Consider the following 22911-nt stretch of genomic DNA (forward strand, 5'->3'; position numbering starts at 1 on the left):
TCATTGAGAGACACATAAATATAGATTTGACCTCAGAATAATTTTATCCCGATAGAAACATTTGATGGTTTTGTATGTTGGTTTTCATATTGATTTTCATTTAAAGCAAATTCTAGTATTTAAGAAAATAGAAACAAAGTGACAACCAATTAGTGATTCACACTAATAATTTTCTCAGGAAACCATTTTTTTCTTATAATATGAAATAACAAACATAAATATAACCAAGGTCAGAATAGTCCAAAATTCTAAGTAAATTAATTTACATAGGTTATAAGACTCTCAGGTAAATTTCTTATTTATAATTATAAGGCTAAAAAATTATAACCTATCTCGTTTTTATTCTTCCCTCACTTTCTATTTTTGGGCCTCAGAGTATTGTTAGAAGTGGAGAAGTATCCTGACACCAGCTGTCCTCTTCTGGGGCTCCTGTTCCATATCTGTAGTGTGCGAAATGACCTTGATGCAATAGTAGCCTACAAGTACACTACCAGACATTTCTCCCAGAAGCCACAGGCCAAATTAAGATGTTCAGATCACACAGTTCATTACCTCTATTTAAAATGCAAGGCAAGAAGCAAGGAAAAGAGATGGGATGAGCTGACATACTTAGGATATGGCACAGGAGTATGGCAGGACCTTGAGTTAAGCAATATTTATATGTCCAGCCTCTCTGCCATGACAGCCTTTCCTATTGAGAATATGGTTATGAACCACAGTTGAGGTTTGAGAAAGGATTCCCGTTCCACTTAGACACAAGGTATCTGCCAGTGACACACGACTTGCTTTGTAAGAGACAGAGCCAATTCCCTCTGGCTTCCTCTGTAGCTTGCCTCTTAGCCTGATGAGAAGCTGGGGATTGCATTTACATTTCTTGGGCAGAGGACATATAGGACCAGAATGGGTGTCACCAATGGGAAATCAATGTAAGATCTAATGAATGAGGGCCTCATGTGCCTCAGCTTATTTAGTGTGTCATGAATATTAGGCGGTTCTTTAGTCTTTTCATCCCTTTCTATGCTTGGCTACACCTACACACTTGATCTAGGCCTAACAAATCTGTTACTAACTTACTTATTGATATTTTACACATCTCATGAATTCTGACTATAGTAGTCTCCCCCTTGGTCTGCCAGGGATACTTTCCAGGACCCTCGGAGGATGCCTGAAACCATGGATAGTCCCAAACCCAATATATTATGGTTTTTTTCCTATACATACCTATTATAAAGTTTAATTTATAAATTAGGTACAGGAAGAGATTCACAATAATAATCATGAAATAGAATAATTATAACAATATGTCAGCATCATGGCTCTTGCACTTTAAGGTCGTTATTAAGTAAAGTAAGGGTTACTTGAATACAAGCACTATGATGTCAAGACAGTCCAGCTGATACTGAGCCAGCTACTTAGTGACTCATGGGTGTAGAGTGTCCACAGCATGGATATGCTGGACAAAGAGAGGATTCACATCCTGGGTAGGATGGCATGAGAGTTCATCAGAAGAATGGCACAGAATTTAAAACTTACGAATTGTTTATTTCTGGAATTTTCCATTTAATATTTTCAAACTATGGTTGACAACAGGTAATTAAAACCTTGAAAAGCAAAACCACAGATAAGGGGGAATGACTGTATGTCTACTTACTTGCTCATTATCTAAATCTAACACATACATTTCACGTGTGTCTTATAAGCTATTACGTAGTCATTATCTATACTTAACACATGTTTATGAGTTTCATCCATCTTCTTTTTCGTCTGTACCAGAATTGACTGTTGTCAAAAAATACAACAAAGCCTCTACAAAATCTCTTGGAAATGCTTTCTTCTTACTGGTGCAGCCTCTGATTCCACGTCCTTGCCCTAGGGGTTTTAACCTGCAGCAGCTCCAACCAAGCAGCTTTAGGGACCAGATCAAGGCTACCCAGCCATCTGTGCTCCTATATCTTCCCCTATCACCACAACTTCCTCTTTACTCAACATTTCTTTGTAACTCTACTCACCATATCTTCTGTCCCAAGACTGAATGAATGCCTGCCAGACACTCCTGACCCAGTTCTTCCAGAACCTGGCCCTTATTTTCTATTCACCATCATCAGTTTCTCCCTTTGCTGGCTCCTTTCCTGCTGCCTACCTAGACATTTGGGTCTCCCACATCTTAAACATCAGCTACATCGGCAACCTCTCCACGCTACCACCCTAATGCTCTGATTTATTAACAAACCTGTTCACGAACTCTCAACTCAGCCTCTCAACTTTTTAGCCACAACCACCCAGCTTCCACCCCTAATGCACGACTACTGAAATTATTCCCTCAGCATAACTCATGACTTCCTAATAGTCCAAATTAATGGCTTCTGGTTGTTTTCCTCCTCCACTTCCCTGCAGTATTTGAAGAAACTAGGCTCTGACAGCATTCCCTCTCTTTTTCTGACTCCTCACTGTGTTCGTTTTCATTCTCCTCTTACTTTGTTGACCATGTCTCCTTTGCATGGCCTTGCCCTCTAAATGTGGGCTTCCTACCCAATTTATCTACGGTCTCATTTTCCTTAGTTTCAGTTACCATCGGTCAACTGTGGTCTGAAAATATTAAGCTATTTTGAGAGAGAGACCACATTTACATGACTGTTACTATAGTATATTGTTATCATTGTTCTATTTTGTTACCCGTTACCGTTGTTAATCTCTTACTGTGCCTAAGTTATAAATTAAACTTTATCACAGATATGTACATATGGGAAAAACATAGTATATATAAGGTTCAGTACTATCTTCAGTTTCAGGCATCCACTAGGGGTCTTGGAATGTGATCCCCCATGGATAAGGAGGGACTACTGTATTAGTTTTCTATTTCTGCTATAAGAGTCTCCCAAATTTAGTGGCTTAAATCAACACAAATTTATTGGTATTATAATACCAAAAGTCACAAATCCTAAATGGGCCTCACTGGACTAAAATCAAGGTGTCCACTGAGCTATATTCTTTCTGGAGGCTCTAGAGGAAAATCAGTTTCCTTGCCTTTTCCATCTTCTAGGGACAGCCCACCTTCCTTGGCTTGTGGCCTCTTCTTCCATCTTCAAAGCCAACAACAACATTGGACCAAGCCTTTCTCATACTGCCGTCTCTCTGGTTCTTCCTGTTATGCCTCCCCCACTTCTACTTTGTAAGACCCTTGTGATTATTACATTGAGCTCATCTGGATAACCAGACTACTTCCCCATCTCAAAGGCAGCTGCTTATCATAATTTTACTTTGTCGCTTGGGGATTAGGTTGTAAACAGTCGGCCCAGGAGATGGGACATTATTGTGCCTTCCACAGTAATGTCTTTGTTTCTCTTTAGTTCTGTCTCTACAATCTCTCCCTTAATCTAATTCATTCTTACAGCTTCAACTATCCTCTCTGTGTAAAAGACCCCCAAATTCTACCTGTCAACCCAATCTCTCTTGAGCCCCAGCTGCCTCTTACACCTTCAACTGCAAATTTTATGAAAATTTAAACCTCCTTACTGTACCCCAACCCCCTCAGAACCAGTTCCTTCTGCTAACTTCCCTGTTTGTTTTCACAGCACCAATTTTACTCCAGTAATGGTCTCAAAACCTCACAATTCCTTATCTTGCTCACTCCCTCATGTAGATCACTGCCTAAGTGCCATCGGTTCCTTTTTCGGTGTCTTGGGATGCATCCCTCTGTCTTTGCCCTTCCATTCCCATGATCTCCTCTATCATCCAAGGGACTCTATTCCTTGAACAGTTGATGTTGTTCTTAATTAGGAGAAGAAAACATCCATTTCTCTTCCTTTCCTGAATACTTAAGAGCTGTTTTACATTTACTCTCATTTCATCATGTTACCAACCCAGTGAGCAAGGAATAAACGTTCTTAGTTATAGATGAGGAAACTAAGGCAAAGAGAAATATGGTAGCTCTCTGAGGGTCATATTCATTTATTCAATTGTTTCAAAGTATTTATTGAGAACCAGGTACTATTTCAGACGTTGGGGATATAGCACTGAGTAAACCAACCAAGATGCAAGTTCTAAGGAAATTCACATTAATCTAGATCTACAAAAGACAGACATTAAATAAGTGAATAACCAAATGAACAAGATTGTTGCAGTCTCCTGGTTCACTCTAGCTGAGTGTTCTCTTCTTCTCTTGAATTTCTAGTGAGCAAACAAATTATTTAGAGGTATTTAACTCATCTTTATCATACCTACTCATTTGTGTACTGCCTCATTTCTCTTACCAAACTTATTGAGGGCAGAAACACTACTTCACATGGCACATGACAGGAGCTTGTTTCAACTACAAAAATCAAGGAAGATGTTGAGGAAAACACTTTGTGTTTCTGCAAAGCATTTTTAAAGGTTTATTGTCTGTAGATGATGCCAGTTTTGTTGGTGGCAACAATACAGGTTGAGCATTCCCCAACCCCAAAATCTGAAATCTGAAATGCTGCAAAGTCCCAAACTTTTTGAGTACTGACATGATGCCACAAGTGGAAAATTCCACACCTGACCTCATGTGACAGGTTGCAGTCAAAATGAAGTCAAAATTTTGTTTCATGTACAAAATTATTTTGAAATATTGTATAAAATTACCTTCAGATTATGTGTATGAGGTGCATATGAAACAAAAATGAATCTTGTGTTTAGACCTGGGTGCCATCCATAAGATATTTCATTATGTATATGCAGATATTCCGAAATCCAGGACATTTCTGGTCTCAAGCACTGTGGATAAAGTTTACTCAACCTGTAGTGACAAGTAATTCTTCTTTGGGTGGGGTATTCAAGGACCTAGTTTCCCCTGATGTCCACATATTAATTTTTTCATCATTCCTTTTCTTTCATTGCCCAGTAAAGAAGTACCACTTAAGCTATATGTGTACTTACTCTCCCCAATTTCCTGAGGAGAAGCTTACAAGTTATTACTTAAGATGGTGACTTCCCTGCTCATCTTTCCCACCCCCAATATTTCATTTTTTCTAACATTTCAATTTGAACAGAATAATAACAACATAATAAGAACAGAATGGAAGGGGTTTTGGACAACAAAGATAGTGGTATAAAGTCATATCCTTAGGCCATCTGAGCATAAGTTTCAAAAGTGAGTAACTGGGGTCAGGAACTGACTGGAAGGGGCATACGAAACTTTCTGGCATAAGCCGTGTGAGTTAAGTGCAAGAGTTGACTTTCCAGTGGACTTTTTTCCACAAATACCCATTGCTGCACCACTTAGATTCAACAACTGATGTTTAATAAACTTGCTTTGTCACAGCTTTCCACTGACCTATCCATCTACCCATCCATCAATTCCTCTCATTTACTTCATGTGCTTCAAAGTAAGTTGCAGACATCAGTAAGTGCCCTAAATACTTGAGCCTGCATATCATCAACTTGAGTTCATGTTTATTCTTGTTTATTCTTTTGGGGTAAATTTTATGTACAAAGAAATGCACATATCTTAATGTTTTATTCAATGTGTATTGACAAATACACACCTGTATAGCCAAATACTTAAACAACTCACACAGCTTATGCCAGACAGTTTCCTACTACCCTTCCGGGTCAGTTCCTGACCCATGCTATTCACTTTCAAAACTGTATGCTCGATGGCCTGAGGATGTAACTTTTTACTATTATATTTATTGTCCAAAACCCCCTTTCATTCTGTTGTTGCTAATTGCCACAATTGAAAAAAAAAATGTTTTTCTGGATTTAAAGACACAATAGTTTGTAGGTGGCAGAAACAATATTTTAATAAGGAAATAATCTAAATTTTCTTCCCTTAAAACATATCTTGAATTGAGTTTTAGGTAGACCCACACTGCAGCCTCACCCTTACTTTATGATAGATTTTGATTTCAAGGGCAGCCTCATTTGGCTCAGTCAAAAGGGGTTTATTTCTCCAAGTCTAGTGGGTCCTCATTTAGTATTCGTCTTAGTCTGTTAGGGCTGCTATAATAAAATATCATAAACTGGGTAGCTTATAAACAACAGAAATGTATTTCTTAGAGTTCTGAAGACTGAGAAATCCAGGATTAAGGCACCAGCAGATTTGGTATCTCATGAGGCCCCATTATCCTGATTTATAGATGGCAATGGCATCTTCTCACTGTGTCCTCACACAGCAGAAGGGGCAAGGCAGCTCTCTTGGGCCTCTTTTAAAAAGGGCATGGATTCCATTTGTGAGGGCTTCACCCTCATGACCTAATCACCCCCTAGTGGCTCCTCCTTTGAATACCATCATACTGGTGATTAGGTTTCAACATACAAAGTTTGAGGACACACACATTGACCATACTCATTTGGTATGAACCCATATGAAACATACTCATTTGGTATGAACCCAGAAAATCAGGTTTGTTTCTTTGGTTTCCTTGCTTTGATGCCTTTTTGTTGTTGGACATGCCACAACTTTCTTAGACCTTGGTTTCCATATCTGAACAGTAACAGGGTTAGGCGAAATGATCTCTTGAGGTCTCATCTAAATTTGAAACGCAATACTTTTTATGGGAAGGGAAGCTGTGAAGATCTGAGAAGAAAAAAAATAATCTCTATGCTCCAAAGACTATGCTTCACATAAAGAGCTCATCGATATTTTTTAGTTAAAGATAACAAATGTTACTGCAGTTTGGTAAATTATTCTAGCTTAAGTGTTCTTGGAACAGCTGGTTTCTGTTTAAAGTTTTTTGCACTAGCAAATCATACTTCAAATTATAACACAAAGTTGTTTCCAATGAATGACTATAAAGAGAAGCCTGTCTAATATATTCATTTTTTTTTCATCTTGTTTATACCTCTTGGGAGAGTTTTTTTGACAGGATTTGGGATACAATTGTCAGAAATCTGTTCTCCCTAGAGCCACCTCTGAGTCACTTCCACTATTTACGGAACAGCAACTGTGAAGAGTGGAATCATGTTTAGACTTTTTTTTTTTTTAACAACACATGATAAATGTCTTTGGGAGCTTATGTAATATATTCCAGTGTCTTCAGTTTTCAGAAGAGACAGAGTCCAGGAAGCAGCTTTTTAACCTTTGCACAGCTTGGAAACATGTTCCTGAGTCTTAGGATCGTAGATTGTCAAGGGAGTAATTTGAGTAAGGTTTTAACTGCCTTTGAAGTTAGAGCTGTTCTGTCCTGGAAAGTGTTTTTTATATTAAACATAAGATTTCCACTTCATCTTATCTGCTACCTTGCAAAATGAACTTTTTTCCTTGGGCCTGCTCTTCTTTGCTCATATTTAGAATTCCAGAACATTGGCCAAGCATGGTGGCTTAGGCCTGAAATCCCAGCACTTTGGGAGGCCAAGGCGGGTGGATCACCTGAGATCAGGAGTTCGAGACCAGCCTGGCCAACATGGTGAAACTGTGTCTCAACTAAAAATACAAAAATTAGCTGGTCGTGGTGGCGCGTGCCTGTAGTCCTGGCTACTCGGGAGACTGAGGCAGAAGAATTGCTTGAACCTGGGAGGCAGAGGTTGCAGTGAGCCGATCACGCCACTCCAGTCTGGGTGACAGAGTGAGACTCCATCCCCCTTCCCCCCACCCCCCCAAAAAAAAGGAATTCCAGAACCTCATTGGGTGGTTGTATTGCAAGGCACTCTACACAGAAGTCTCTGTCTCTGAGAGAAGAATGGAGTTTTAGGATGGGGGTGTATTGTTTATTGTTTCTTATCCCTGAAAAGTTTCCATCTTCTTTTCTTGATCTTGGTTCATTCCCTATGCCCAGGCTTCTGCTTCATTCATCAAGCTTTCGTTATGCAACCAGTGAGTAGGCCTAGAAAGTCCTGCACATGTTATGTGGCCCACCTCTCTCCTGGACTAGGAAGGATAAGGCAGTGAGCTTCTGCAGGGTGAGTCTCCAGAGTACTTTTCCTTTCAACCTGCTGCTGAAATTGAAGCCTCTAAGGATACCAGTTGCGTTTTCACGGCCATCTTTTTATTCTCCTCACTAGGAAGGCTGAAATGAGTGTGCTTGTGAGTGCATCAAGGGAGTCGAATTTAGATAGCAGGTTTTGCTCCTGCTTGAATCTCAAATAGTAAAAACTAAGAATTTTTATAAAAGTAGGTTTTTGTCATTCCACAAAACAGATAAGTTATTAAAAGTACATTAGCAAATAATCCTAACACAAACCGTTTTTTAAGAGAGTGCCTGATATGAAAACTTGTCAAACATGTCAATTCTATTTCACACACAAAAAGTACTTATTTTCTCTGTCAGTAGCACAGTGAAACAGCATGGTTAATGGGAAGGGGAAGAGTTTTTGAGATGGCTACATAAATAGAACATAGGACAGATATATACTAAAATACTTTAAAAATAATGTCCCTATTGATTTTTTTAATTTGATGGTTTAAATTCAGTCATGTTTTTGTTAAGTACCATTGAGGTACTCAGAGCTATTTTATTAAGAAACGACATGGGCTGGGCGTGGTGGCTCACGCCTGTAATCCCAGCACTTTGGGAGGCCGAAGCGGGCAGATCACAAGGTCAGAAAATCGAGACCATGCTGGCTAACACGGTGAAACCCCATCTCTACTAAAAAAATACAAAAAAAATTAGCTGGGCCTGGTGGCGGGCGCCTGTAGTCCCAGCTACTCGGGAGGCTGAGGCAGGAGAATGACGTGAACCCAGGAGGCAGAGCTTGCAGTGAGTTGAGATCTTGCCACTGCACTCTAGCCTGCGCAAGAGAGTGAGACTCTGTCTCAAAAAAAAAAAAAGAAACAACAAAACTAATTGCCTGTGGCAACTGAGGAATATAGATAAGAAAATTTTATTTAACTTTTCCCCCTTAATTTTCTCATTACATTAGCTTGAAGAATTTACAGCCCAGTTTTTTCTTTTTGTATATCCTCAAGTCCTAAAGTGGCCCTGAAGCCACTCAGAAATTGGCCCCAGTTTTTTTCCCAGAAGCATGTATTGTCTGACTTGTATTTCCTTTGAGTATTGTTCGCAAGTCCAGAATTACTCGCTCTCAGGGAGGGTCGGTCTGTTCCAAGAATTTTATGTGCTACATTGGCGGTGTCCATATTTTCAAGTCACAGCATTGGGTAGTAATATATGTACAAAGCTTTACATTAAAAAAAAAAAAAAACCTTCCAATTAAGACTTTAGTTTTCATGAAATAAATTATAGTGACTTTAATATTTTAATAAGCTGTCTCCCTAAAAAAACTTATAACAGCAATTATTCCATCTTATTACTATTTGACTTAAAAAGAAGCTAGGAGCCAAAAAGAAGCGGGGAATTTAAAGAATTACAAATAATCCTTTTAAAGAGTAAAGACTTTTTAGTTATAAAGTTGACAAACACTTCAAAAACTCAACATAGACAAACATCCTTTCATTGTTGGTATTCAGAATGGATTGCTCTCTGTTTAGCATGTTAAAAGTTCTAAAATTATCTTTAAGGCCTTTTTTTTTTTTTTTTTTTTTTGATAAGCACCAGCCAAGCAGCATTAGTGGGCAGGAAGGATGATGCCTGAGGTTAGAAATGTTCAACTGCAACATTGATTTGTGTCTGTCTCTCTCCCTCTCCCTCGCTGGCCTTTTTCTCGTTAATGAGGACTAGAATGTTTCCACATCAGTTAACTGCCTTCATAAAGCACCAGAAGGTCACACCAGCTCCAGACTGATCCTTTTCTTTGTGCCTATAATATAATTGGCTGATTGTGCGGGTGATGAGCGCCCCCTCCCCCAGCCCGGTCCCAGCTCCATGTTCCTAAGCCTGCCTCACTGGTTTCGGAGGACTGGAGAGCAGCTCAGCTCTCTAGCTGCGCGCTTCCCGGCACAGGCAGTGCCACTGCGCAGGTTGATCAGCGAAACAGCATCCATTTTAATCTGCGGGGAGCCCCTGCCTTACCAGGGCGTTCTCTCCGCCCGCCAGTGGATGCTCCGCGCCTGCCCTCCGCAGCCTCGCTCAGCAGTCCTGCGTTGGGGTCTGCGCCCTAGGATGCACTGAGATGGTACATCAGGATAACTGCTCGTATCAGGTAAAATTTAAAGCCTGATTCTGAGGCCGGCATCCTTTGGGAGAGGAGGCCTTCCTCTTCCAAAGCAGCAGGTTGCCTCTTTCCGGATATTCAAGGGATTTTGCCATCCTCTGCGCCTGGCCTTCATCACATACAGTATCTGAATTGTAATTAGGTTTTCTGGGGAGTAATGGGGCAGAAAACACTGCTTCCTTGGCCTTTAAAGCATTCGTGAAATTCACGGAGGTGATTTGTGCTTTGCATATTCTGTATGTCTGCAAATAAGAGGAATTGCTTTGGACTGTAATTTGAATTTAAGGGAATTTCAGAGGAAAATCTGTTTGGAATCTCACATCGATAACATTGGAAAACGTAATTTTTGCTCCTTGCATAGGATGTGAGTTGCTTTACATCCAGCTTTTAGGACTGTCTTTAAGAAATTATGTAAATAGATAGTCGCGATTGATAATCTTAGAAATTTTCAAAAATCACCCAGTATGCACTTGATGTTTAAAGTTGCACTTGTGTGTCTTTCTGAACTTATTTTTACTAGTATGTTGTTTTAATTGGTTGGTAAATAAGCATTAAAGTATCAACATGCATCAAAAACTCCAAATAGAAAAATCTTAGTAATGCATATTCATTTGTATGGTAATTTTCTACTGGAGTTATGAATTAGACACTTAGACGATTGCAAAAGATCGGCTCTAGAGTGTTTAGTAACTCCTTGTTAGGACTTGGACTGTTGAGGCAACATTGAAAGTATCTTTGTTGAAAACAGACAGCAAGAATGTTCTCAGAGAAATTGCTCTTTGCAGCAGCAGGCACGGCTGGTCCAAATCCTGGAGAGTTAATATTGGGATATTACTCAACTGACTGAGTTTAGAAGCTCTGAGAGACCAATTCTCTAACTTAACAATGCCTCTTCCTTGTGTGAGGTAGGTTACCTGAGACAAGCAAATGTTTCTCATAAGGTCAGATTTCACAGTGGTAAATATGTGCAGGCGAAATAGTGCATTTCACAAGACTCAAGGCAGTGGTTTCTCAGCTAAGTAACATGTGCCTATAAAATGTATTTATATACTTTGTCTTGCTTAATAACTAGAAATTTGTACTTACAGATTTATTTTATAGTATTTTCATTTTATGGTACATTTAGGGCCATAGATCCTAAATATCCAGCTTCATGCTTCACCGTAATTCTTTCCACGAGAAAGGGGTCAGAGATGCTGAGAAAACAACCAACATGTCACTTAGACATAATATAGAACTTGAGGGTAGGGGATGTCAAGTATGTATGGAGAGCCTAATCTACACATGGCATGGCTCCAGGTGATTGAATTACTATAATAATTAAAATAACTTTCTCTTTTCAAAGAAGCTATTTACTTTATTTTTGAAGGGCAAGCTACTATAAGATTATTCTCTATGTCTTTTCATTAGGTTTAACATAAAAGCATTGTGTTCGTAGGTTGAAAATTGGTCAAATATCAGCAATTTCATCTGGAGAAAAGGGGTTATGTTAGCATTCTGCTTCTTCCAAAGGAAGATAAATTGATTTTATTTTACATGAGCTGCAATATATAACAGTGTCATTACGCGTTTAATAGTTTTGAAGTATTTATTGCTTTTCCACAATAAAATTAAGTGTATTGGTTGGGTAATAATGGTCAATAGATTCTGCATCTGCATGGGATTTTATAGTAGAACTACCTACATGTGTGTGTTCTTTTGAAGCGCTCTGTCTTTATACATAGCTCAACAAAACAGAAACATTAACCTTGAAGCCAAATCTTAATCCCACTTAGAAACCTTCATTTTAGAACCCAGCTGGCACCACATGCAATTGGATTCAGAAAAGGTGCTTTCTCTAAGTCCTTAGCTTGATGTTTGTAGTCACTGATGATATCTGCAGTTGAATGGCTTTCGGAAACTTCCCCACCATTTTACAAGGACTTACTTATTTTTTGAGGATGATATTGCAGTGGTTAAAAGCAAATTTCTTAGGTTAGCATTTTTAGTCGGTTGATAGAATTTATTTGAAATATTGATTCCTTTTCTCCCATAAATGATATACACCAAGATTTCTTAATGGATAGTTCATGAATGGGGGCTTCAGGGACCATTCCCCTGAAAATTGCATGCACATTTTGGTGCTTTTGTATAGATGTGCATCATTGTTGTTGTGGTTGTTATTGTCATCATAATTACAGCAATAATAGCCTTCTATGTGCTTTACCTACCCCTGCCCTTGCCCACACTCCATAGTCTATTTTCAACACAGTTTCCAAAATGAGCTTTTAAAACTGAAGACAGATCATGTCCCATATCTCAAAAATTTTAGTTTATCATCCTGCTCAGAGTAAAAATCCAAGTCCTCACAGGGCTTTATATCAGCTCATCTCTGCTTCCTCTTGGACTCCTCTCCTACATTCCTGATTTCCTCCACTACCTTCCCACCATGCTGGGCTGGCCCTGCACCTGCTATTCCTTCTGCCTGGCATGCACCCCTACCTCCCCTACCCACCCCCCTCCCCGCCTCACTGTGTAGGGTTGCCAGATTTAGCAAATAACCTACAGCGTTTGGGACATACACTAAAATATTGTTCACTGTTTATCTGAAATTCACATTCAACCAGGCATCTTATATTTTACATCTTATACATATTTACCTTATATTGTCACCTCTACCCCCATCCATTACTCTCTCACTTTCTGCGAGTGTTTGCTCAGATGTCACTTCTAGGTGAAGCCTTATCTGGATATAATCTGTAAACTTCCAGCTCTCCAGTTCTATCCCAATATTTCTATCATGCTTCTCTATTTTTTTACTTATCATTTATCACCATTTATCATAGTACATATTTTACTTAATTATTTGTCTATTTTCTAGCTCCCTCACTCACATCATGAGGGCAGGGATTTTATCTTTGTTCTATCTGCTTTCCCAGTGCTTAGAATAGGTCCTCAAGTAATACGGATGGATATGTCTACTATTTGTAAAATTGACTAACAAAAAAGGCATTGTAAGGCCGGGCGCGGTGGCTCACGCCTGTAATCCCAGCACTTTGGGAAGCCGAGGCGGGCGGATCACGAGGTCAGGAGAAACCATCCTGCTTAACACAATGAAACCCCGTCTCTGTTTAAAAAATACAAAAAATCAGCCGGGCGTGGTGGCGGGCGCCTGTAGTCCCAGCTACTCGGTAGGCTGAGAATGGCGTGAGCCGGGAAGGCGGAGTTTGCAGTCGAGATCGCGCCACTGCACTCCAACCTGGGTGACAGAGCAAGACTCCGTCTCAAAAACAAAAAAAAAGAAAAAAGGCATTATCAACATTCTATGGCACTGTGGTTTCTTATTTTATGACTTTCAGTCCTACGCCTTCCCCTCTTCCACCATTAACCTGCACTGTTTTCATTGTGTGTGGGCTGATTATCTCTCCCCTTATTTCTTGTTAGTTTTCTCATCTGTGAAATGGAGACTTTCCCAGTTAACTTCCTGGCATGATTGTTGCCAGGTTCTCTGCCAGAGGCTGCCTTTCTGCATAAACAAGTCAGTTATCATGAATTAAGAGCTCCCTTCTTCTTGTGTCATTTCTTCTGAGCACATCAGGGGTTCAGTGAGGATTGTTCAGCGGCCCAGGGAAACCGTGTCTCACTTCATTTCCCAGTTGTATCTTGCTAATATGTAGAAATACAATGGATTCTTATACATTGCTTTTCTAAATGGATGGCTGTTTTGAAAAAGAGAGCTTCGCTGCTGCCAAGAGCCCGAACACCCCTGTTTGAGCAAGGGTTTGTATGCACTGTTCTTTGAACAACTTAAACCAAGGAGGAATAAACAGAAGGAATTCTCCTACAGAATTTTTCATGGTGGTTTTGTTTCGTTTTTAAAGGTGCTCACATTGTCGTCATCTTCATATACTTTTCTTCCTCACAGGATTTATTTTAGCAAAGAGGTTACTGAGGCATGTGTTGTCATTTTTGGTCATAGCCCTGTTAAAAGATAGAGCTATTGACCTCCATTTTCCAGTCTTGGGAGGAAGCCAATCTCTTCAGGAAAGAAATCGCCCACAACTTCAGGCCTGGCAGCCTTCAAGAGGCCAAATTTTTCTAAATGGTTTTTGATAGACAGCTTAGGAATATTGTAAACTTGAATGCACAAGTTTAGGTCGAAGGGTCCGTTTTGCTTAAAAGCTCTTAAATATTTTTTCCCCCTTTCCTGGAGTGGGGTTTTGGGGTAAGTGTGTATATAAAAACAATGACGTGCTTTCATACCTTTCTTGCCATTGCTTAAATTCCCTTATGACCGCCTCAGATATAGATCACACTCTGACATTCTTAGCTACTGTGGGAATGGAGACTTGAAGAAGAAAAAGTAAAATAGTGTGTGAATAACACTCATCTTTTTCCTCCCTTGGGAGCATAAAGAGTCCCTTCTTCAAACACATGCCAGGTCATGAGAAGCACGGTCAGAAATCTTTAATGCCTCCCTGTGTTCCTTAGGATACATTTCAGACTCCTCTGCATGGCCTTCAAGGCCCGACATTTGTTTCTGAACCCTGTGCAGAAACGCTTCTTGCTCCAGACCCTTTACTCCTGCCTTCACACTGCCATCAGTTCTTAGCTGCAATGCCTCAGGCTGAGATGTCACCTACCCACACACCACCTGCTCCCACCCACTGCAGGCTAATGCAGCTTTCAAGGCTCAAATGCCACCTCCTTCAGGAAACTTTTACCACTTATTTCTCAGTCCAGATTTCTCCTTCTCAGTACATTTTGTTTTTACTTGTATTAGAACCCATTTACAACTATTTACATATAGGTCTGTCTCCTCCATTAGATGACAAGCGCCTTTTTTTTTTTTTTTTTTTTTTTACGGAGTCTTGCCCATAAAGACTCCACGCCCAGCTAATTTTTTGTATTTTTAGTAGAAACCAGTTTTCACCATGTTGGCCAGGCTGGTCTCAAACTCCTGACCTCAGGTGATCTGCCCACCTTGGCCTCCCAAAGTCCTGGCATCACAGGCGTGAGCCACCGCGCCTGGCTGACAACAGGCTTCTTGAAGACAAGCGACCTTCTTTAAATTTTCACAAGTCTCTGCCTTGTACACAGAGTATGCGTTCAATAAATGTTTGTTGGATTGAATGGCACTTTATGCAATTGTTGCTGTTCTGAGTCTCTAGGATCAAGGTTTCCCATCGTAACCCCAGAGATAAGCTCAGATCCGTATATTGTAACAAGGAGTTGGTGAAGCTGACCTCAGAAGTCCATGTACCTGGCTTCTCAGCCTCTTGGCCAGTTGCCAGCACTTTAAACATTTCTTGTGCCAGAATGGGGGATGCAGTGCAAGGCACAAAATAAATGAATCACTGGGATGCATAGACATTCCAGCCTTCCCAGAGACAATGCATTAAGAAAATACCTCTATGCCTACTTACTCATCCAGAGAATTTTCCCAAGATGAACCTCATGGTCTATCCCCAAGTGCTTTGCAAATACTCATTTCCAAGCTGCCTTTCTTACTATAATGAGTTTTGCAAAGTTTTAATACATCCATCTGCCTTATAAAGGGATAATTTTACTACCGCATGGAATATCAAAGTTTTCTGTGGCCAAATGTTTCAGCCCAATTGAGGTATCATACCCAGCACGTAAAGTAAAAGACACCCTATGTTGCTCTTAAATGATAAAACTAGGGAGTATATCAGTTTAAGTAGTACATCAAGATATTCTTAAAATTCTTGTTGGAAAAAGTAGTAAACAGCCTTTTATGCGCAGATTCTAGTGGGTCATTTAATGGTTAACAAAAGAGAGCAAATATATTCTATCCCTATCGACACCAGGACAAGTGAGGACTAGTCTCTCAATCCCTTCTTCCTGTGACTGAGAAAACAAGGTATCAAATTTGAGTTCAAGATTCCACCCAATTTAAACCTGGTTTCATCCACAGCAGGGAAAAAGATATTAGAATGGAAAAGGGAATTTCAAAGCATTTTAGTGCTCTATGTGATGGAGGCTTTTAAATATAAGTTCAATAAGACAATTTTCTGTTTTAGTCTATACATCTTTTTATGGGGAATTTTTTTGCTATAGTTAATAGTGCTGAAGAGTACTTGGTCTTCATTGTTTTGCCTGTTTAAAGTATAATTATGTTCTGCCTTGTTGAGATATAGTTCTGTTTTTCCAAAGAGGTAGTAACCTTTGAAATCAATAAAATAATTTTGGTGATAAATTTATATGCATTTTTTTTTTTAGCTTAGATGACTGGAAATCTAATTTATATGCTTTACCACAAAAGGAGCACAATGATAAGAGCCCCACATGGAAAAAAAAAAATTAGCAGGGCTTCACTGTGGGCCTGATCTGAAATAGAAATTTAGTACAAGCACATCATTTCTATTTAAAGTAGCACGTGGGCCTCAAACTTCATGATTCAGACTTCGAGTGATTTTAAGAAGTACATATGTGAAACATATTTTAATCCAAAGGTCTAGTATTTATTCTTGGAAAGGATGGTGGTGATGGGGGATGGGAAGGAAATGGGGCATCTCTGTGGAAAATATCACATTGCATTGATGTTTGCTTGAAAGTAGAGACTCCCTGTTCATGCACATACATACACACAAATATATAAAATATTGGGTAACTAATCGCAATTTTACATACAGAAGCCCAACATTAATAGAGCCATATCCCATTGGAGTCATATCCCATTATTTATTTATATTCTCTATACCAAGGGAAAGTATTGGACTTAGTATTCCCCTGTGCACTATTATATAGGAGCATCAGAAACTACCAAGCTTCCTGAAATAGAAAGTAATTTGACAAAACTGCTTGAATTCAGAAGAAAACAACCATCAGAGAGGCCTAAGTGACAATCAGTGTAGGAAAGCCATTAATGGGGAAAGAACACACAGATAAACATAATGAGGACATTATAATTGGTTCTACTTGGAAGCTGTACGATGGTCATCAGAGTGACCGTAGTTGAGTTTCTCGTGCTCAGTTTTAATTGAACAGGAAGATTTACAGCTATGACCCATGATCTTTTAGATGTGGGAAAACGTGTGACACTCTGTCTACTCCCAACACTGCCACATCCCCACCCCATACTTTTAATACCATTATTTTAATTTTTAAAAAATCTATACAGCAAAGTCCTTTAAATGGCCTGCATATTTTCATGGCTTTTCTAGCTGTCAGAATACTTTAATTGAAAAGCAAACCAAATTTAGATGAACTTTGCACAGAAGAAAAAAATTATTTGAAAAGAAGTTATAAATCTAGTACATGGAATATGGATGTTAAGGCCGAGGAGAAGGCAGTGGGAGATGAAGGGTTAATCAGGATGAAATCAAGTTTCCATGTATGAATAGGAAAATCTTTTGACAGTGCATAAGTGATCTCCCAGTAATGTGGTCAGTGTTCTCAGAGTCAATAATTTCCACCAGTGGCCGATAATGATCATTTAAAAGCATTAACTCACGTGAGCAATGTGACTTGCAATTCAGATCATGGCTCAACAGGAAACCGAAGCTCTTCATGCTAGTCCTTGAAATTCAGAGCAGGAGTGGGAGGAGGCTTTTTCAACCTCAGGGATTCTAAGTGACTGTGCGTAGGTTTTCTGAGGGAGAGCACTAGTAACTGGGCCCATCTTATGCCTGGACAGTTCATTCTAGAGAGGGTAGCAGCAGAAGAGGTACTAGAGACCATCCCCATAGAAAGATAGGAGTGACTGTCTTCCCATTTGCAAGCTACTGCCAAACCATCAGGCATTACATTCAGCTCAAGTCTCTGCCAAGGTGGTGTTTGGTTTTGTGTTTTCCTTGCCTGTATTCATCTGGACCACATGGAAGTGAAATTAATTACAGTGTTGATCCCAAGCATGTGTCAAGGTCTTGCCACCCTGCCTGGAAATGTGGCCTGAAATAGAGGGATAATGGCTTATAATGATTTTTTTTTTTTTTTTGCAAGTTCTAGAGCAACCCTTCTACACTTTCTGATTCAGTGGTTCTGGAGTGGAACTGGAGGGCTTACATTTCTAGAAAGCTCCCAGTGCTGTTGATAATCTGGTTAGAGAACACACTTTGAGTAGCAAAACTCTAGAAAGTTTCACAGATCAGTGATGCCACACATAATAGGAAACTCTCAGATATTTTAAGCTGGCATAAGCTATCCTGAAAATGGTGGCACAGCTCGATCTGGAAAGGGTTTGGGCTGTGAGCCTATCTATGTGCTGAGCTTCTTTAGGGAGGGTGCACAGTGATGTCACCACCACTGAGAACTGCGCTCAACCTCTTGCATTCATGTTTCAGGAGCAGATGTTCTATCACTTGTCTCTGTATAGTGCTTGTTAGAGAATCATTTATGACAAAAAAGGAGCTAGCAGATAGAGGAGTGGGATGGTCTTTTAGTATTCTCAGTACTATTCCTTGTTGCTGTTGTTTCGTTGGGAAATTTCTATCTTGAATTTTGAGGTGCCTTTCTCCAAAAGATAATATATTATCAATGTATGTGTATATACATATGTATGTATATCATTACTATATTACTAGTACAAATATATTAATTTGTATGTATATATACATAATCATGAGAGTTCAGTTTTTCTCATTTTAATTATGTATTTAAGCCCACTCTGTTAAAATTAAAGTAAAAAGATATTAGTAATTAGGCATATCATTTTATGTATCTTACTGAGTCTTGCAGCCTCTAAATTTTTATAATTTCATCCATGTTAGCTATCGATTGTAGGTTGCTAAGTGGACTAGGATATTAACCCAGATAAGAATGAATTCACGTAGCAGCTGAACCCCAAGTGGAGTGGACTGAGGTCTGGAAATCAGTACAGTCATGGAGCCAGGAGCAGAATACTGCTTTGCTGCTACTGTGAAAGCCATTTTTACGGTCTTTAGAGCTTTTCAAACTCTGGTCTGCAGAGTGAGTGGGGTCTGCAGGGTCCTAGGGCTTCCTTTCCACAGAGCTTTCCTGAGAGGCTGTGCTGGGGCTGGGATAATAGGAGACTAGAGCATCCAGGTGGGGCATGGTAGCCCTCCTCATTCAATCAAAGCAGACCCTTTTTTCCTTTTGAACATATGTGAGTTCCACAGAAGATTTCAGTTGAAAAGCACTATTAATGTTTCCTACTGTGGACAGCATTTAGAGGAAACATTTTAAGCAGCGCGGTCATATTTCCTCTGTTCACGTACTTAGTCAACAGCTCTTCATTGTGCGCTTATCGTGTGCAAGGCAGTGTTCTACATGCTATGGGGTAAACAAGATGAATAAACACAAATCCCTGTCCCCTTAGAAAAGAACTTGAAACCACAGTGGCTGTTGGAAAGAAGCAACGGTGGCGCTAAAAGACACCAGGTAAACTGGAAAGGAAAATTCATCGTATAGCGTACTAGGTCCTGACATCAGTGAAGTAGCTTCCATTTCATTTCTTGAGGCTTCATCAGGAAGAGATATGCGACAATACGTGCTGGGTGTTCCAGATGTATGATTTGGAAAATGTTGATTCAGCTCTTGATATTGTTATACAGGGAGCTGTATTAGTCCATTCTTACACTGCTATAAAGAAATACCTGGCCAGGCGTGGTGACTCACGTCTGTAATCGCAGCATTTTGGGAGGCCGAGGCGGGTGGGTCACCTGAAGTCAGGAGTTCGAGACCAGCCTAGTCAACATGGTGAAGCCCCGTTTCTACTAAAAATACAAAAATTAGCTGGGTGTGGTGGTGGGCGCCTGTAATCTCAGCTACTTGAGAGGCGAAGTGGGAGAATCGCTTGAACCTGGGAGGCAGATGTTGCAGTGAGCCAAGATTGTGCCACTGCACTCCAGGCTGGAGATTCTATCTCAAAAAAAAAAAAAAAAGGAAATACCTGAGACTGGGTAATTTATAAATAAAAGAGGTTTAATTGGCTCATGGTTCTGCTGGCAGTACAGGAAGCATGGTGGGGGAGGCCTCAGGAAACTTACAATCACAGCAGAAGGTGAAGGGGAAGCAGGTACATCTTCACATGGCCAGAGCAGGAGGAAGGGAAAGAGGGGAGAGGTGCTACACACTTTTAAACAACCAGATCTCATGAGAACTCTTATCACCAGAGCAGCATTAGGGGGATAGTGCTAAACCATTAGAAACCACCCCCATGATCCAATCGCCTCCCACCAGGCCCTACCTCCAACATTGATGATTACAATTGAACATGAGATTTTGGTGAGGACACAGATCCAAACCATATATCTGGAGCTCTGCTAGATTTGTCTGTGTTGAACTCTCATCTTTAAAAGCTACACTTGGATGGGCGTGGTGCTTCATACCTGTAATCTCAATACTTTGGGAGGCCGAGATAGGAGGATCACCTGAGCCCAGGAGCTCAAGACCAGCCTGGGCAACATAGTGAGATCCTGTCCCTACAAAAAAAATTAAAAATTATCCATGCATAGTGGTGCACACCTATAGTCCCAGCTACTCAGAAAGCTGATGGGAGTATCACTTGACCCTGGGAGGTCAAGGTGGCAATGAGCCATGATCATGCCACTGCACTCCAGCCTGGGCAACAGAGCAAGACCCTGTCTCAATAAATAAATAAATAAATAAAAGCTATACTTGATTATTTTATTGGGCACAATTATTTCTTACAGAGGCGACCAGTGTGGGATGGTCTGGCACACCCATTTAGAGTGTGAGCCGCAGAGGCAGAGAGCCCATGTTCATCTTCCTTAACCTCACTGAGCTCTTTCATCTTGCTGTAAAACACAACTGATAGTAATATCTACTCCAAAAGATTATCGAGAGGATTAAAGACATATGTAGGAGGCGCATATAAAGTGCCTGGCACATAGTGACGCCTCCCTCAATAAAGGGTAGCTATTGTTATGTTAATATATGCCAGGTAAGAAGATGCCTGCTTCCTTCATTTTAACTAACCTCCTTTGGCAGGATTTAACATATACAGGGTCCTTCAAACAAGAGCATACTTTAACCCCAAAGTCTTAGCCTTAGTGAATTCTGCTGTATTTTGAGTACCTGCACTGGGCACTGGGAGCAGCAGTCTGTGGCCAGCATTGCCACAGCCCCGGGAAGCATTCTGGGCTGCCTGCATGCAGACAGCGGGACCCCCATCTGAAGTGAGGGTCCTGGGGTTTGGAGGAGAGTAAGACAAGGGAGATCTTTTCCAGAGAAAACCCTGCCCAAATGCAGATGTGGTTCATGAGAGACAACTTGTTACTGTAACATCTGACAAACATGCAATTAATTCTTTTCGGAACTGAGGTGGGGCAATGAGAATGGAGTAAAGGGAAGATTTCACTTTGGCTCGGGGCTACAGAGGGAAGTATTTCCTTTATAGAAGTAGGGCTATTATAAACTACCTTGAGACACATTTATGCCACAAGTCTTCTACAAATTGAATTTAAAAAAATGTGGAGAGAAATAAGTAGACACTGAAGGTGAGCATGTCAGCAGAGGTTCAGATGCCAAAAGGTTATCTTGAATGGCCTTTTTGCTTTTAGAACTCTGTTCTTAACAGTGTTGTGGTTGCACAAGAATCTATATTGGAAAATTTATTGACTGATATACTTGCTGCTTTCTATCTAAGCTTGTCACAGTGTAAGATGGTGTTGCTGAATGAAGGCTTGCCCTTTGAATTCTTTTCTGACCTATTTCTCCTGCAAACAGTAGCTTTATTTTTTGGAAATAAATAGTGGGCATAATTTGTAGTTTATGACAGTAGTAAGCTGATCCTGATGAGCGTGTGTTTGTGTGTGCACTTCTGCTTGTCTGCGTCTTGCAAAACATCCTCCAGCTGTGGGCCTTTTCCCTCTCTTTAGTAAAGCCTGTAAACAAAACCAGAAGCCATGGGAAAAGTGTAAAGAGAGCAGCAGAAAAGAACATTTGCTTTTGTGAAAAAGCCCGCCACTGGTTGACTTTTAAAGAAAAGTTGATGGATCTTTTTCTGTTGCCTATATTAATAGAACAAAGCGCTGCTCCTGGGCAGAAAGGGCCTCCTCTGTGTTGGAAGTGAGTTTCAGTCTCGTCCTGGAGATCCTACCAGATGAGACTTTTACATGTGATTTTAAGAAATGATCAGTTTAGGGGGAAAAAAGCAAACATCTGTGTTACAGGTCAGCCTTTAAATTATACTGTTTTCATTTTGTCATGGGATACCCAGCTTTTAACTCAGTAGTGAAGTCGGCTGGGCTGGAAGTTTTCACATCTATTTTTATCCCACACAATCTACCCCTGGTTCAGATTGCTAGTTTCCTCACAGAGCTCCAGTCCACACTCGGCCCTGAACAGGGGAGTTGAATCAGCGGGGCTGAAGCTGAGTGCCTCTCTTTTCCTTTCTTGGGAACAGGAAAGGTGCTGTGGAGAGGAATTGGGGCGGGATCATTCAGGGGAAGGTGACAGCAGATGGTTGGAAGGCCGGAGTCAGCAAGCCAAGTGTCAGGGGCAGAGTGAGCCTCAGAGAACAGCAGCTGCCCGGTGCCAGAGCAAGGAAAGGCCGGGGAGCTGGGCGGGGCGGTGTCTCTGGGGCAGAGCAGGGCAAGAACACACACGGCTGGGCACAGCCTCTTAGCCAGCTCTCCATGTCAGCATGAGCAGTAACCAGGGAACTGGGCAATTGGCATATCAGCCTATCAGAATTCATGGGAGGTTATTTCTTAAGTGAAATTCTAAAGAGTTAAAGGATGAATTTGGACAGTGATGGAATGGATGACATCATCAGTCAAGAATCCTCATTGGATATGGAGGGGAATTATAAAAAGGTAAGGGGGGAGAGCTCTTTTGTTTATAAACAATTGGACCATTTTTCTAACTGGAAGAAAGATCACCCTTGAGGAGTGGCCAAATTCCACATTCAGTGGCTATTGCCATAATATAGTCAGGAAAAACTAAATGCACAGAATCAAATGCATTAAA

The 22911-nt window shown here is 40.4% G+C and overlaps 1 protein-coding gene across 4 annotated transcripts in view; it reads left to right on the plus strand.

Annotated features, from left to right (window-relative positions):
* Nucleotides 1-22911, plus strand: part of SCHIP1 (schwannomin interacting protein 1) — a 151501-nt gene that overhangs the window by 83328 nt on the left and 45262 nt on the right. The window contains exon 1 of one of the 4 annotated variants that reach the window (XM_011997553.1): nucleotides 9649-10002. The exons of 2 other annotated variants lie outside the window; for them this stretch is intronic. In XM_011997553.1, coding sequence (XP_011852943.1) covers nucleotides 9973-10002 — 30 coding nt within the window. In that variant the 5' untranslated portion in view covers nucleotides 9649-9972. Of the gene's footprint in view, nucleotides 1-9648; nucleotides 10003-22237; nucleotides 22758-22911 lie in introns of those variants that run through there. One more of the 4 variants, XM_011997546.1, reaches the window with a different exon arrangement.

This window comes from Mandrillus leucophaeus, unplaced genomic scaffold (genome assembly GCF_000951045.1).
Source record: "Mandrillus leucophaeus isolate KB7577 unplaced genomic scaffold, Mleu.le_1.0 Scaffold1146, whole genome shotgun sequence".
NCBI classification, from domain to species: Eukaryota; Metazoa; Chordata; class Mammalia; order Primates; family Cercopithecidae; genus Mandrillus; species Mandrillus leucophaeus.